A 13,654-nucleotide genomic window follows, 5' to 3' on the forward strand; every position below is an offset into this window, starting at 1 on the left:
CCTATTAAGTCCCTTGATTGGACAGCTGGCCCCTGTGATCTCTTTGCGCCTGGGCACTGTTGAACTGTGCAAAGTACTCTGCTGTGAACTCAGAAAGCATATGGTATCAAAACACTTTTTTCCTTAATTTTGTATTTTAATGGTGAAAATAAAACTAAGACCTAAATTCTCTCTCTGTGTTATGTCTGTTATTTTGTTTGATCTACAGACAGAAAATCTTGGGACTTGCCAGGTGTTTAGATAGAATTCTCCAGAGGGAACTGCAGTAAGGTTCTGGAGATTCAGTTGATAACATGATCTCCTCCTACATTAGTATCTGATGAAAGGCTCCTTGTATCCATTTGGGGAGCACTGTGTCACCGGCTTCATCTGATTGTCTTTTAAAATTGTTTTTAGTTTTTCTAGCGATTCATGACATGCTTCATCAAAGTAGGAGCAGGTGAATTCCTGGTGTAATTAGGCTGGCAGAATGTATCTGCATTTTGGTAGTAGTGCCATCTAGTGATGGGTCCAGGGAGGACTGGTGGACCAAATAGTGAAGTCTGCAAAGGTAGGAAGTGTTCAGGGAGATAAAGACAGGAATCTAGCTTACAGTTCAGATGAATGGAAAAATCCAATTTTTTTGGTTCAATGCAAACCCATCCTACTTTAAGGAAGAAAGGACTGTTCTGAAGGTCTCTTTATGTTTCTTTTCATTGACCTTGAAAAACTGTGTGCACTATTTGGTGTACAACTACTTGTGCTGTGTAAAATAGGTAAGTAATTATAATTTTTCAATGTCCTGTTTATATAATAGGTAAAAACCTAATATTCCATTGCTCCATTTTTGCTTACTTGCAGATAGTGGCAAATTTAGTTCTTTATTGTGTGGAATTTATTCAGCTCTTTAAGCGCAGATTCTTCTTGCCACTCATACAGTGTTGATTTGCTCTAATCTTACTGTAATTAAGACATACATCTCACTCTAATTAAGGCTGATACATAGTGATGCTAAATGTTGAGTAATTAACACTTAGATCTGTGACTGCTTTTCAATAAATGACATCTGAAGTGAGCTATAGTATACCAAACTTCGGCATATATAAACATTGAACTAATATCAGGGCACTTCTATATGTGCTCTGTGTAAGAGATCTGGGCAATGGAATATTATCACTATTATTATTATTTTTTATAATTCACTCGGATAGCTGTTGGAAAAGCATGTCCTTGACATGAACTCAAAAAATAAATGGATCATGGTTTTGAGTTACAAATACAGCTTGCATAGGGCTTCTTGCTGTTATTTAGTAGAGCTTACAGATGCTTTTCTTAGTCTTATGTGAGTTAACAAAACATAGAGGTACTTATTAACAAATGTGAAACCTGTTTTAATTCCACAGAAGAAACAGATTGGGATGAAGCAGGAGCATCTAGTTATGGTTTACCACATCCTTCAAGGACAGATAATGTCCCTACAGTAAGGTAAGAATGTTGCACTTGCTTAGGAAAATGTGTTAAAACTATAGTTGACCGTATGTAAATGTTTTTTGGTATTTTTTTTTTAACCTTGTTATAATTATACCGTGGTTTCAGAAGTGGTTAACTGTTGCACCAGTACTTTTTGCAGTCATGCCTGCTGTGACTGTAGGAGAGGAGCAAAAGTGTTAATGCCCCCTTTGATATACATCAAGCTTGTTACAATATATTTGGGGTAAAGTAGCTGCTTATGAAAAAAAAAATACATAAAACAGCAGACTTTGCACAGTTTACCTGTTTGTGCATGTTTTTCTTCTGTTTACTTGTGTCTTGTGACTTCTGATCTGTGGGGTAAGATAGGCTCACTGAGACTAGATGGAGGAGAAACTGGGAGCTAGTCTACCACTAGTTGCTCAACTGAAGGTGTTGAGAAGTGGGTGGCAGGGGTAGCAGTGAGGGGTTTGTTCAGGGTACTTCATTCTTTTTGAAAGTAAAGTAAGCTCAACAGTAGAAGTTTGCTAGCAAAGCAAGCTTTGTTGGCTTGTGAACTCAGTGAATCAGTCCTATAGCTATGAATCTATATTGGATCAAAGTCCTCTCTAAATTAAGTTGATATAAACATGGGATTATTTTTCCAAAAGAAGTGAGAGAATCCTGAGTTTATAGTGCTGTAGTAGCATAATTCCTTATTTCTTCTGTTCTGTTTTTTAGGAACAGTTAGTCATTCTTCTGATCTAACAAACATTAACTGTTTCCAGTGGTAAATTTCTAACAATCAGCATGCAACCTTCTAAAATTATAGAAAGGTTAAAGGGTTCAAGCCTCGAGAAGCTTAACTTAAAAAAAAATAAATCCATGCTTTTCTTGGGTATTATTCATAGAGGAAAACTTTACACTTGAAATAGAAATGAATCATGAATAGGGTGTATCTCAAATTACATAATCCAGAATGTCATCTGAAAAAAATAAACAAAAAACAACCCTCTTTAATTACTTTCTCAAGGGTCACAATCTGCTTCTAAAAAATGCGTTGGTGTTGATAGCACAAAATAACTAATACAATCCTGTATTCTGTGATGTGCTTTCTCATTTTATACTCTTATGCAAGTTTAAGAATCTCTCCTGAACAAGATTTAGTCAGGTTACCCTGATCAAAAGATAATGACGTCAGTGAAAGGACTCTTAATGCCTTCAGCACAGCTTTATGAACTCAGTTCATCTGTAAGTGAATCCTGTAGTTCAAATGGTATGGGTTTTGTGTGGCAGAAAAGAAACATGCATTTGTAGAGATGAAAAAATTCTGCAAGAATGTTAAATTGAACATGGAAGCAAAATCTTCAGTATATTTCAGATAGTTTTCCTTTAAGTCTAAAACTATCCTTAAAAAGATACTGTTGAAACTAAGTTTTTTATTCCAAAAATAGTGTTGGTGAAATCTAGCTATGTATTTCTGAGTGTGAATTTTTGCTGCTTTGTGTCCCATGAGGGCATCATTCCTGCTCAAAAATGAGTGACCGTATTACGTAAGATTTAATGTAGAAATCCAGGGCATTACCTTACCTTTGGACTTGCTGCACATTTCTTAGGCATCTTTATTGGTAAGATATAAAGATATTTGTCCAATTTAATTCCTAAAGTGTAGTAGTTCCTTGTGCTGCTGCTGTTCGCCTGCCTGTATTTATACCGTCTGTCATGCCAGTAACAACATTCTGGTAAAACAGGAACAAATGAGATCAGTGTCTTGCAAAATTAGGAGCATGTGTTTAGCTTTCATGCAAACTTAATTTTCAGGACAGATTAATTGGAATATAAATCCTTTTTAGATAGAATATTATTTCTAAAATTTCTAAAAACAAAAAAAAATGGTTACTGGAAACATACTTAGAGGTGTTACAATCTAATGACACAAGAGCTACATATGAATATTTATCAGGATATTAGTTCTTCTGGAAAAGAGTATCTGTTGAAAGTGAAGCTCAAACAGGATAAAATGAATGGACATTTTATCTTAATGTACATCACTATTGCTCTGTCATATACCTGAACAGTTTTATTCCATTTGTATTAAGAATTTTTTTTCCAGCTTCATGTTCAAAGAACTATTATTACAGCAATGAACATTCCTTTTGAAGGACTAGTGAGTTATCTGACAAGCAGCCTACACTTACTCTGAAAGCAAATCTGAGATCCAGAAGGTTATATTTTACCAATTTTATCTTGGCAAAGTTTTGCTGATTTTTTGCATACCTGGAAAAGAATCTCCTTTTCTAAAGAATTATTTTCCCTCGTCCCTCATTTTATGTCAAAACTCTACAGCAAGGAAGTATGATAGTCACAATAATTGGTCAAATTAGTCAAATTGGTTCCAGAAAAATTCTCAGTACTGTTGTAAATGCCCACATATGGTCTGATATCCTGTATGCCTTTTCAATGTGCAGTGGGGAGATTTCCAACAAATGCAATAAATTCCGAGTTACCTCCATGAACTGCACAGTACAGTCTCCTTCACTTAGTCCCAACACCTGGCAGTTCTAATATATTGTGATGGTCTCTAGGGCCTCAGGCCCTTTGCAGTGATTATCTTTTATTGATACAAAAGAAACAGCTTATTGATTTTAATTTTAGCAGGTCTGTTTTTCTCTTAGTGTGATCATTTACTTTTAAAACCACATGTAAACTTTTTTTATTTAGATTTTTTGTTCCCCAAGCAATTATTTTGATGGTCTGTCATTCAGTACTTAGGTAACCATACATAAACGCTTTTGACAGTATTTTTTACAGGAATGTAAAGACCTTAGAAAAACTATGTTTAATGTTGATCACTTTTAGAGGTGCAAAAATGCACAAAAAGCTTTCTCTCTCCCCACCCCCAGCTATTACTATGATCCTTTAGGAAACATCTCTAAAGATAGGTAGAGTTATCTGGGAAATTCTTGACTTAATCTCTGTAATGAATTTTTATTTTTAGTGCTATAAAAATGCAGTGTTTCCAGCTTTACAGCCACAGTCTTGATTCGTTGGTTACTGACCATGTCTGTCTGAACTGAAATAAAGTTTGTGAAGCAACTGAAGAACTTAGGCCTCCGAGATTAAAGTCCCTCAGAGGAGGAGGAAGAAAAGACATATTAATGATTTAATGCCAATGATAAATGGAAGATGTTGCACATATTAATAAATCTTAGAGCAAATGCTATACAGACAGGTTCATAGATTAAATATGATTAACTGAAGACAGTCTTTAGCACCAGAAATCTTTAGAGTAATCATTGTGAGAAGCTATGGAGGCAGTAGTCAGGGAGACTTATACTTTGTGTCCCAAGTATGTAATACTGGTTTTACTTGGACATGACTAGATGACATGGTAGTCTATGTTATTAGTAATAAAATGCATGTTAGGTTAACTAAAATCTTTAAAAAAAGAAACGAATGTCATTTGTGTAACAACTATTGCCATGTTGTGAGGAATCTTTAGGGCTGAATGTGCCCTTCACATGTAAAACAATTTTACCATGATGTCTTGTGATGCTGCCCTACATCTCTCTCTCTCTATATATATATATATACAATATATAACTATATATATATATATATATTGTTTTGCAATATATAACAGAGAACTGGAGACAGGGACAACAAAATTGTTTATTCAGGAAATATAAAATGCAATGAGAATCTTATGTTTTAAACAGCTTTTTTATTGTTTCTGATTAATCCTCTTTTTCAGCAGCAGTAACACATCAGATTGGTAGGGAATAAAATGTGTAATGTCTCCTGAAGATCCATTTACAGCGCTGTCTGATGATATGAAAATTTGGGAAGCTGCTTAATGCTACAGTTAAGCAAAAGCATTGCTATCTGCATTTTCCCCTAAGAAGACGATTGTTCTTATACTAGAGCAAAACTGTATTCATTCCAGATTTCTGGTCTGTCTGTAACTGTATCAGTGTACACCAAATGTGAACAGGAATAGACACATTTCTCTTTCCTCAAAGAGAAATCAGATGTAGAGAAAAATCTGTAAGTAAAGCATTGCAGTATGTACTACAATGTGTTTTACTTAATGCATCTCTTCAGGTCTTTACTTCGTCTCTTACTGAAAAGAGAAGGACCATGTATCTTGTTGCTGTCCTTTTTTTTTTTGATCACCTTTACATTTATATTCTGGCAGTTGAACTCTTTTAGACTTGCCTTTTTTTTTTTTTTTTAATGGTGGAATCATCAGCATGTCAGGGCTTTATTTATATTTTCTTATTTTTTTATTTCTTAAATAACCATATCTTTTTCATGTTTTCAGAGGTGTGGTATTTGCAAAAGACAGATCTGTGGATAAGGTCCAACTTCTGAAGCAGAAAGCAGTTGCTGGACCTCCAGGAAATATAATTTCAGAAGCTGAAAAAACAACCAATAATGTGGGAAGTCTGATGTATCAAACCAACAAAATAGCTATCATTAATGGTAAGTTCTGGATGGAATTATGGACTAGATTTTAAAAGGTAGATATGGGATTCTGTTTATGTATTATTTTTTAAAATGGAATTCAAGGTTAAAACAAAGAAGTAAATGTTACAGGACCTGTGTTTTAGTCTCAGTCCTGTCATTAGCTTTCTGTGTTTCTCCCATGGCTAATCAAACTTTCAGTTTCCTTAGCTAGTATTATGAAGCAGGGATGATGATGGACTTTTCCCACCACTTCATTATTCCAGGGGTGAAGTGATGGATATTTGCAAGGGACTCAGGTGTGCAATGATGAAACTTGTAAAGCATTTAAAAATTAATGTTGGAGCTAAAACAGCTATTACAATTGAGAACTTAACAAGCTGTTGTTTCGTATCACTTGTGTTGCTGTTGCCACAAGAAGTCATCTGTGGTTTACAGCCCGTATTTATTTCCAGTGCTTGTTCATGCTGTTAAATGAAAAAGCACAGTCCTGCTGAGTGATGTTTTGCTCTCTCATTTGTAGCTTACAGTTGATTAAGGCCCTGTGAGAGAGAGGAGGAGGTGATAACCACAGCAGCAATGGGTACTGAAGCATGTATTGAATCACCTGTGTTAAATAGCATGCTTGTCTAGCATGCTAGACAAGAACTAGCATGGCATCACAGGGTTGCTGCCCATGTTGCCCTGGTACACATTATAAAAAAAACATTAGCTTATCAGTAAGTGTCACTGGGAATGAATGATAACACTCAGTTGTAGTTTTGTCAAAATAAGTGAATGCACCAGTAGTGTCAACCAAATCTCCGCTTGATGACTGCTTTCTCTTGCCAATGACTGGCAGAGTTTGGTGCTCCTGCTTTTATGAAGACCTTTTGGAGAGTAGGAAAGAAAACACTAATGCAAAACAGGGCATGCAGATAAATACGCAGGCATTTTGGAGGCTTCCTGTTTGCGCATAAATGGATGGAGGTAGGCAGCTCATGTTGCAGCCCAGGAATTTATTTGAAGAGCTGAACCCTGAACTACATCTGCCCTGTTTACTTTGTGGCTCTGGTTAGGTCTTTCTTTCCCATGACACCAGAGACCCATGCCTTAAACAATCTGTTCTATACAATTCTCTCTCAAACTTCCACTTGCTATGCCTTTTGTGATTAAGGCAGTTGGAACTTTCCATTTACAAGCTTTTGATGAACAGTTACACATATCGTAGGGAGTTCTCTGTGTGTATATCTCATTTTGTATATTTGTATATATTATGTATTGTATATCATTTTGCTTATGTTCAGTGCACTGTTTTTCTTTCACCAATGTAATTTTGGTAGTGCTAGTACTTCTTGTCACGTAACCATTGTTATTAAAAGGGAAAAAAACTTCAGAAACTCATTGCATTCCTCTCTTTCCATTTAGGTGTTTAAAAAAAAAAAAAGTGAAGGAATTAAAACATTCTTCCATTCCTTTATTATAGGAGTTACAATAAACCAAAACCAATAGCAGTAATATTTCTATAGTTTTCATTTTAAATTGCTGTGTTCACTTGCTGCATGTGTTTTTTTTGTTTGTTTTTTTTGTTTCTATGCGTAAGCTACTTCTGCTGAAATTCTGTGCTTACTTAGTTAAGTTATTGAGCAAGGCATCTGAAGATAGGATTTAAATAGGTGGCGGCTGGGATTGGTTGTGCTTTTACTGGTTGGGTAAAGATTGAATGTGGGCAAAAGGATTTTAGGGAATAATTGCTTAGCATCTGTGTCAATTATGAATATTGATAAGTTTACCGTTATGATACACTTGTGAGGTAAAGGTGTGGCACTATTTCTGTTTTGTAGATGTGGAGTCAAAAATACAGGTTTCTGGAAACAATGTATATATGAAAGGGAAGAGTAGTAAGGTGGCAAAGGTAAATTTTGGCAATACCATGAAATTGTAATGCCTGCTGTTGCAAATCTAAATTTCTTGTAAAGTAGAGATTATATATATAATACAGTGGATTGTAGAGTGGAGTTTTAAGCATACTGAATTAATTGCCTACGTCAGTTTTAAAGTGTTTAAGGTGGCATAGCTCAGTGTCACCCTACTACTACAGTAAATTTTAAATTCTTTCTTTGATTAATGGCAACAAGATGTTTCCTTCTTCCTATTTAGTCTAACCCTGCCCTCCATTAACAGGTAAAAGAGGTTCTACTGCTAAAGAAGACGTTCATGCTACTACAGAAAAGAAATACGATGTTGCTTCGCTGCAGTTGGACCTCATGCCTCTCCTCTCAGGTATTACTCTGCAATGAAGAGGCAGGCAGGGAGCAGCATGCTAGGTGTACTGCATGCCTCTGCCTCGGAAGCACCTATGCTGGTGGGTCTGGCTGCTGGAAACTGTTTGGAAGGATCCTTAGAGAATTTCATGGTTTGTCTCAAAGCCGGCAGGTTAAGAAAGATTTGGGATTTGGTTTTGATCTGGTGGAGGCTGACATCAGTGTGCCCATGTTAAGTTCTTGTATCCTGTTCTATTCAGAATGTGTTAGAATTGGGATGTTGGTTAGAGGAAAGTGGGTTATTTCTGAGACTTTCCGATTGTAACAAGGTTAACGTTCAGTATTAATGTGTTGTGCTATTTTTGTGTGCAGTGAATTAAGTCTTCCCTTTTTTCTGTGCATATAGACAGAAATACTAAGTGTTGCAGAGCACGGAACGAGCTGCTGCATGTACATATGAAGGTAGCAAAGCCACTTGCGGTGAAGCCGTTTCTGTGGCAATAACACAGCTCTCATAATGGCTAACTCAAGTGCATCTACAGGAACTGAAGTCACATAGAGCTACAATTTTGTATTATTATTTTTTAAAATCTGGTGACTTCTCCATTTGTTCATCATGCCTAATACCCTTTCTGCTTATCCTTCTGTGTTGGCGTCTAAGTGAGTGATCAGATCAATTTCTGTTTATTTTAAGCCTACCAGCGCTCAGCCAGGAAGAAATATGTTTTGGTATGAAGAAGTGTTGTTGCACTAGTTTCTAAGAACAGCTCTTCCTCATAAGATCGAAAGAGCAGCTTGTGGCATTACTGCATTGTGGTCCATGCCTCTTGTAACACCAGGGTGACTAATCATGGAATAGAATTTGAGAGAAAATAGCCAAGGTAATCTAACTGCCATTAGAAATGGAGGTTGTTGGCTGTCTCTGTGATTGTTCCCTGCAAACAAATCAGGTGCTGGCTACTATTTTCCTTTTTTTTTTTTTTTTTAAATACCTGGTTTGGGGCAGACATCTCAAAAAACTTAAGAGTAGATTGAGTCACTATTTAAGTTTCATAGCATCAAAGGTGTTAGAAACAGTGCCTAGTAACTTTTTATAGCATATGCCTGTAGTTCTGTCCTGCTGATACAAGGGTAGATTTAAAGTTTCTCACTCATTTCTCTCATTTCTCTCTATTATTACCCATTTGCTGAAGTATATGAATACTCTGATTTATGCAGACATTGTTGTAACAGAAACATGCTAATATATTAGGCAGATGTGCAGCTTTATTTACTTGAAGTGTTTAACATAATCCACATTTGCGATGTTTTTTTTGGTCGTAGTTACAATCGAACCTTTGGATCTACAGACAATAATGTTTTGTGATAGAGGGGACAGGGGGACAGGGATTGCCACTGTGTAGCATGTCACTGCTACCTCAGAGTCGAAGTACAGGGTAGCTCACAACTGCTGGTAGATGCCCAAGTGGATCCAGATGCAGTCAGTCTGTGCTAGTGTGTCAGTTCACTGTTTACTGTGCAACAGTCAGGTATTTCAACACTTCGAGGGCTGGCAAAAAAATCTTGTGTTTTTTCATGACAGCACTGTTGGAATGTGCTTTTACGTACATTGAACTCAAAGATAGTCAAAATTCAAATCTCTTTTGTATTTTATTTGAATAAGATATTAAGTAAATGTACTTCTGAGTAGAGGTTTGGGAAGAAGCTTCTGCAGAGAAGTGTTCTGGGTGACTGCTATGCTACTTTCTAAATAAGATTATTGCGTTACACCTTTGTGTAATGTAATAAAATTCCTGCCAAACATGTAAGCTTGTGTTTTGGCAGTTCTTAAAATACTCCACAGTAATTATCTCGGCTTGTCCACAGTGTTTGCACTCTTTGATCCTTCAGAGAAGCAATACATTTGTATTCCATCCTCCAAAGAAACAGTAGGTCATAAAATCACAGATTAGTTGCAGTCTGAAGGAACCTCTATGGGTTGTCTTGTATAACCCTCCTGCTCCAGCAGGGCCACCTAGATCCAGTGGCCCAGAACCACTTCATTAAAAATGTGTGGCATAATGTACATCTGATTTAGGTATAGGAATACAGGACAAAGGCATACATCTTCAGGGGTTGCTACATGCATCAGCACATTTTAGAATTTGAACTTGTCTTTGGCTAGCAGAGTATTAACAGGTAAGATAGTGTTACTTCTGCAGCAAGGGAAGAGAAGAGAAAAATTAATGTGTCTAGAAATAGTGAGTGACAATGACCATCAGAAGCAAAAATCTTAAAGGAGCTTCTTTAACAAAGAGTTTAATTGATGAAGAGTCTTGGAACTGCTTTAATATTTATATTTATGTGAACTGTATATTTGCATCTTCAAAAAGAAACTTGTGTGCTTTCAACAGATAGTCTCCAAAACCGTTAGTAGCCCTATTTAAGCTATTTACTTCCTCACTGTAAAAGATAATACTTGAAGCAGTTAAAATAATATTTTTATTTTAATACAAATGCAGTGGAGGGTTTTTTTACTAATACATATTGATGCCATGATGGGACTGCTTGTCTAATGGTATTTCGTCTTGTACGTTTCAAGGAGAAAAATCAGTGATCAGTCGACTGGAAGAAAACAATCCGATAGTTTTAGATGCTTATGCGACTTTCACTGTAGAAACACCTCTCCTGTCTGAAAGACAAAGACATGAATTGAACCCACTGATTATAAAGATTTATTCGGCTACCTGTCTCCCAAACACCCCTGTACCAATAGAAGTGCTGCAGGTAACATACACCACTATTTCTGTCTGGAGGAAATCCTTTGTTATCCTTTGTTACCCTCAGGTATCTTTGCTTCAAATATGGACATAGTTTGAAAGAGAGCTTTCCTTACTAGTAACAAAATTGGGTAATATGACTAAGATTTCCTGAAAGAGATGTGGCCAGATTAGTGCTTGTATATCACAGGCACTGGCAACAAAAAAAATAGTCCTTGTGTTTTCCAAGGGCAATAATTTATATGTAATAATCATATTTTGATTTCTGAGCATTGGATCTTGAGTAAGCCAGAGAGGTAGTTCAGTCACTGTGTTGTATTGTCTAAAACAACTTGCTGACAAGTTGATTGGCTCGTCTAGAACAACAGCTGTGTTAAAAATATTACTGGATTAAAAACAACAACAACAAAACAAAACGAAAACGTTTCACATCTTGAAAAATGCTGTGCATAAAAAAAGGTCTATATTGGTAAGAATATAGTTCAAGGGTTTTGGTCTTATATTTGTACATTTTAAGTGATGAGATAGAAAATATGTTTTCTTGTCAAATGTATGGGGTTTTAGGCTTAAAGAAATGCTGTTAAAAAAAGGCTCTTGTCTGAATATTGTGTATAGTGGATGTGAAAGTGAGATTAAAATTAAAAGATCATTAATTTCGGGAGCTATTTCATTGGCTCCCCAGTTGAGGTGGAATTATAAGGCAACAGTATATGAAAGATCCAGTCCAAGTTGCATCAGCCTGGTCTTTAATGTTAACAGGGTGTTCTGTTGTTTTTGTGAAAATAGTGTAATAATGTTATGTCAGGAACTTTATAAGAGTGCATGTAATTCTGTGATAGAATTTCATATTGCTGGGTTTTTATGACAGACTAGGCAAATTGGCCTAGCATTTATGAAAAGTGACAGGGAAAATATTTCACTGCATAATTTCTAATCTTTCATAGTTTCTGTAGTCTGCAGAGTGATCACAGAAGTTGACTGTTTCCCTTGCCAAATGTGGTGAAATCAAGAATTGTTGAAAGCCAGGAGTTGTCAGGGTGGTCCTTGACAAGGAGCCTTCGCTCCATGCAGGCTGCTGGAATGCTGATGAGCGCTTACATGGAAAAAACATGAGTGTTGTGGAATGGATCCTGTTATTTACCCCCTAGATGAGTAACCAAATGCCTAGTAACAGAGATCATACTGTCCATTCCTTATAGTATCTTTGGATAACTGTTGAATTTTCTTAACTCCAGCTATAAGCATTTATTTTAGGCCTCAAACTCTACAAATGAATGCGGGGTGGTGGGGGGTGGGGAGATCTAGGAACCATTGCAGTCCCCTCCAGCATGCTTCTTTAATGATCTAGAAACAAGGAGTTTGTTGTTGTTGTTGCTGTTTTTGTTGTTGTTTTTTTGTTTGGTTGGTTTTGGATAAAGCAAAAAAGGACAAGCAAATGAAGGGCATAGTTAATTCCTGAAACCTAGGATCCAGGCATGTAGAATGACCTATTTGCTACCTTGAAACACACAGTTTGTGCCATGAAGTGCATCCCCCCTACCTTCTCTAGAAGAAAAGCTGATGATTCTGTGAGGTTAAAAAGAGGAAAACATAAATCTGCAAATAACCTGTTTCTCCCTATTCTTTGTTCTTTAGAGATTGTGCGTTCCCACCTACTGCAAATACAAATTTCACAACTTTCCACCTCATCAAACTCATGGGCAAATCCATGGAACTCATGTCTATTTTAAGGATGTGAATGTACTTCTAACAGGAACAATGAAACCTGGGGAATTAAAGAGGTATCTCAGAGGTCCACCTTTGGAGATTGAAGTTCATGATCGGGATAGAAGCATGGAAGACAACACAAAAATGCCATGTTTGTTTGGCGAGGATCAAGCAGATAAAAAAGTAGGTGAGGTGAGCCTCCCTGCTTGCAAATCCACGATCTATAATTCTTTTACAGAGAGCAAAGTGTGGCATCCACATGGGGTAGCTAAAGTCAGTCTAACAGATCTGTTGTTGGGTAAAAAGTTCTTGGCTATCAGTGCACCCATTCATAGCTGTTCAGTTCCAAATACAGGTGCTTTCAACAAGGAGGATAAAAATGAGAAAATAACAGAATCTGTTGATACTTCTCTATTACCTATGGGACATTATCTACAATCAGACTCACTTTTGAAAGTACGAGTGGAAATAGCAGTGCCATTGGGAATGCATGCAGAAATTGCTGATGCCCAAGTCACAAATTACCCATACGGTTATATAATCTACATTTTTGGCTACAGTAATTCATCTTTATTACATGATTTGGTGGAAGAGATTACAGAAATCAATGCTAATGCCCTCCAGCTGCACAGTTATCCTGTACACATAATTGGAATGGCTCTTGCTGCATTAATACTGAAAACCACACTTGAGAAGGTTTCTGAGTTGGATGTTGTTACTGGTTTTCACTTACTGGATGGAGCAACTCATCTCTTTGTCTTGGAGGGATTAAAAGACAAGGCAATCAAGAGGCTCTGGGATAAGCACTTTGAAAGGTAAGAGTGAAGTTTTTCATCAGGTATTTCCTTAGATTCAGGGATTTTTATCTAATTTATACCTCTCCCATCCCTTTCTTTACAAGATATATGGTCAAGTACATAGCTGATGTTTAATGTGTGGTTTTAGTTGGTATCACTCTCAGTGACTAGTACAAAACTGTTGAGGCATAGCATACTTTTTTTGTTAAGGTACTACATAGTTTGTGGGAACAACACCATAGTCTGACGATTC

At 36.6% G+C, this 13,654-nt stretch overlaps 1 protein-coding gene across 10 annotated transcripts in view; it reads left to right on the forward strand.

The window, feature by feature from the left end:
• The window catches only part of CFAP92 (cilia and flagella associated protein 92 (putative)), a 120,295-nt gene that overhangs the window by 81,450 nt on the left and 25,191 nt on the right, over window positions 1–13,654 (forward strand). For all 10 annotated transcript variants that reach the window (XR_013955782.1, XR_013955783.1, XM_080607042.1 and 7 more), the window contains 5 exons: window positions 1,383–1,464; window positions 5,753–5,913; window positions 8,059–8,157; window positions 10,720–10,904; window positions 12,533–13,419. Coding sequence is in view for 8 of the 10 variants with exons in the window: in XM_080607042.1 (XP_080463168.1) it covers window positions 1,383–1,464; window positions 5,753–5,913; window positions 8,059–8,157; window positions 10,720–10,904; window positions 12,533–13,419 (1,414 nt within the window). In the remaining 2 variants the exon portion in view is untranslated. The remainder of the gene's footprint in view (window positions 1–1,382; window positions 1,465–5,752; window positions 5,914–8,058; window positions 8,158–10,719; window positions 10,905–12,532; window positions 13,420–13,654) is intronic.

Source organism: Anser brachyrhynchus (genome assembly GCF_964034855.1).
Source record: "Anser brachyrhynchus genome assembly, chromosome: 10".
Classification (NCBI taxonomy): Eukaryota; Metazoa; Chordata; class Aves; order Anseriformes; family Anatidae; genus Anser; species Anser brachyrhynchus.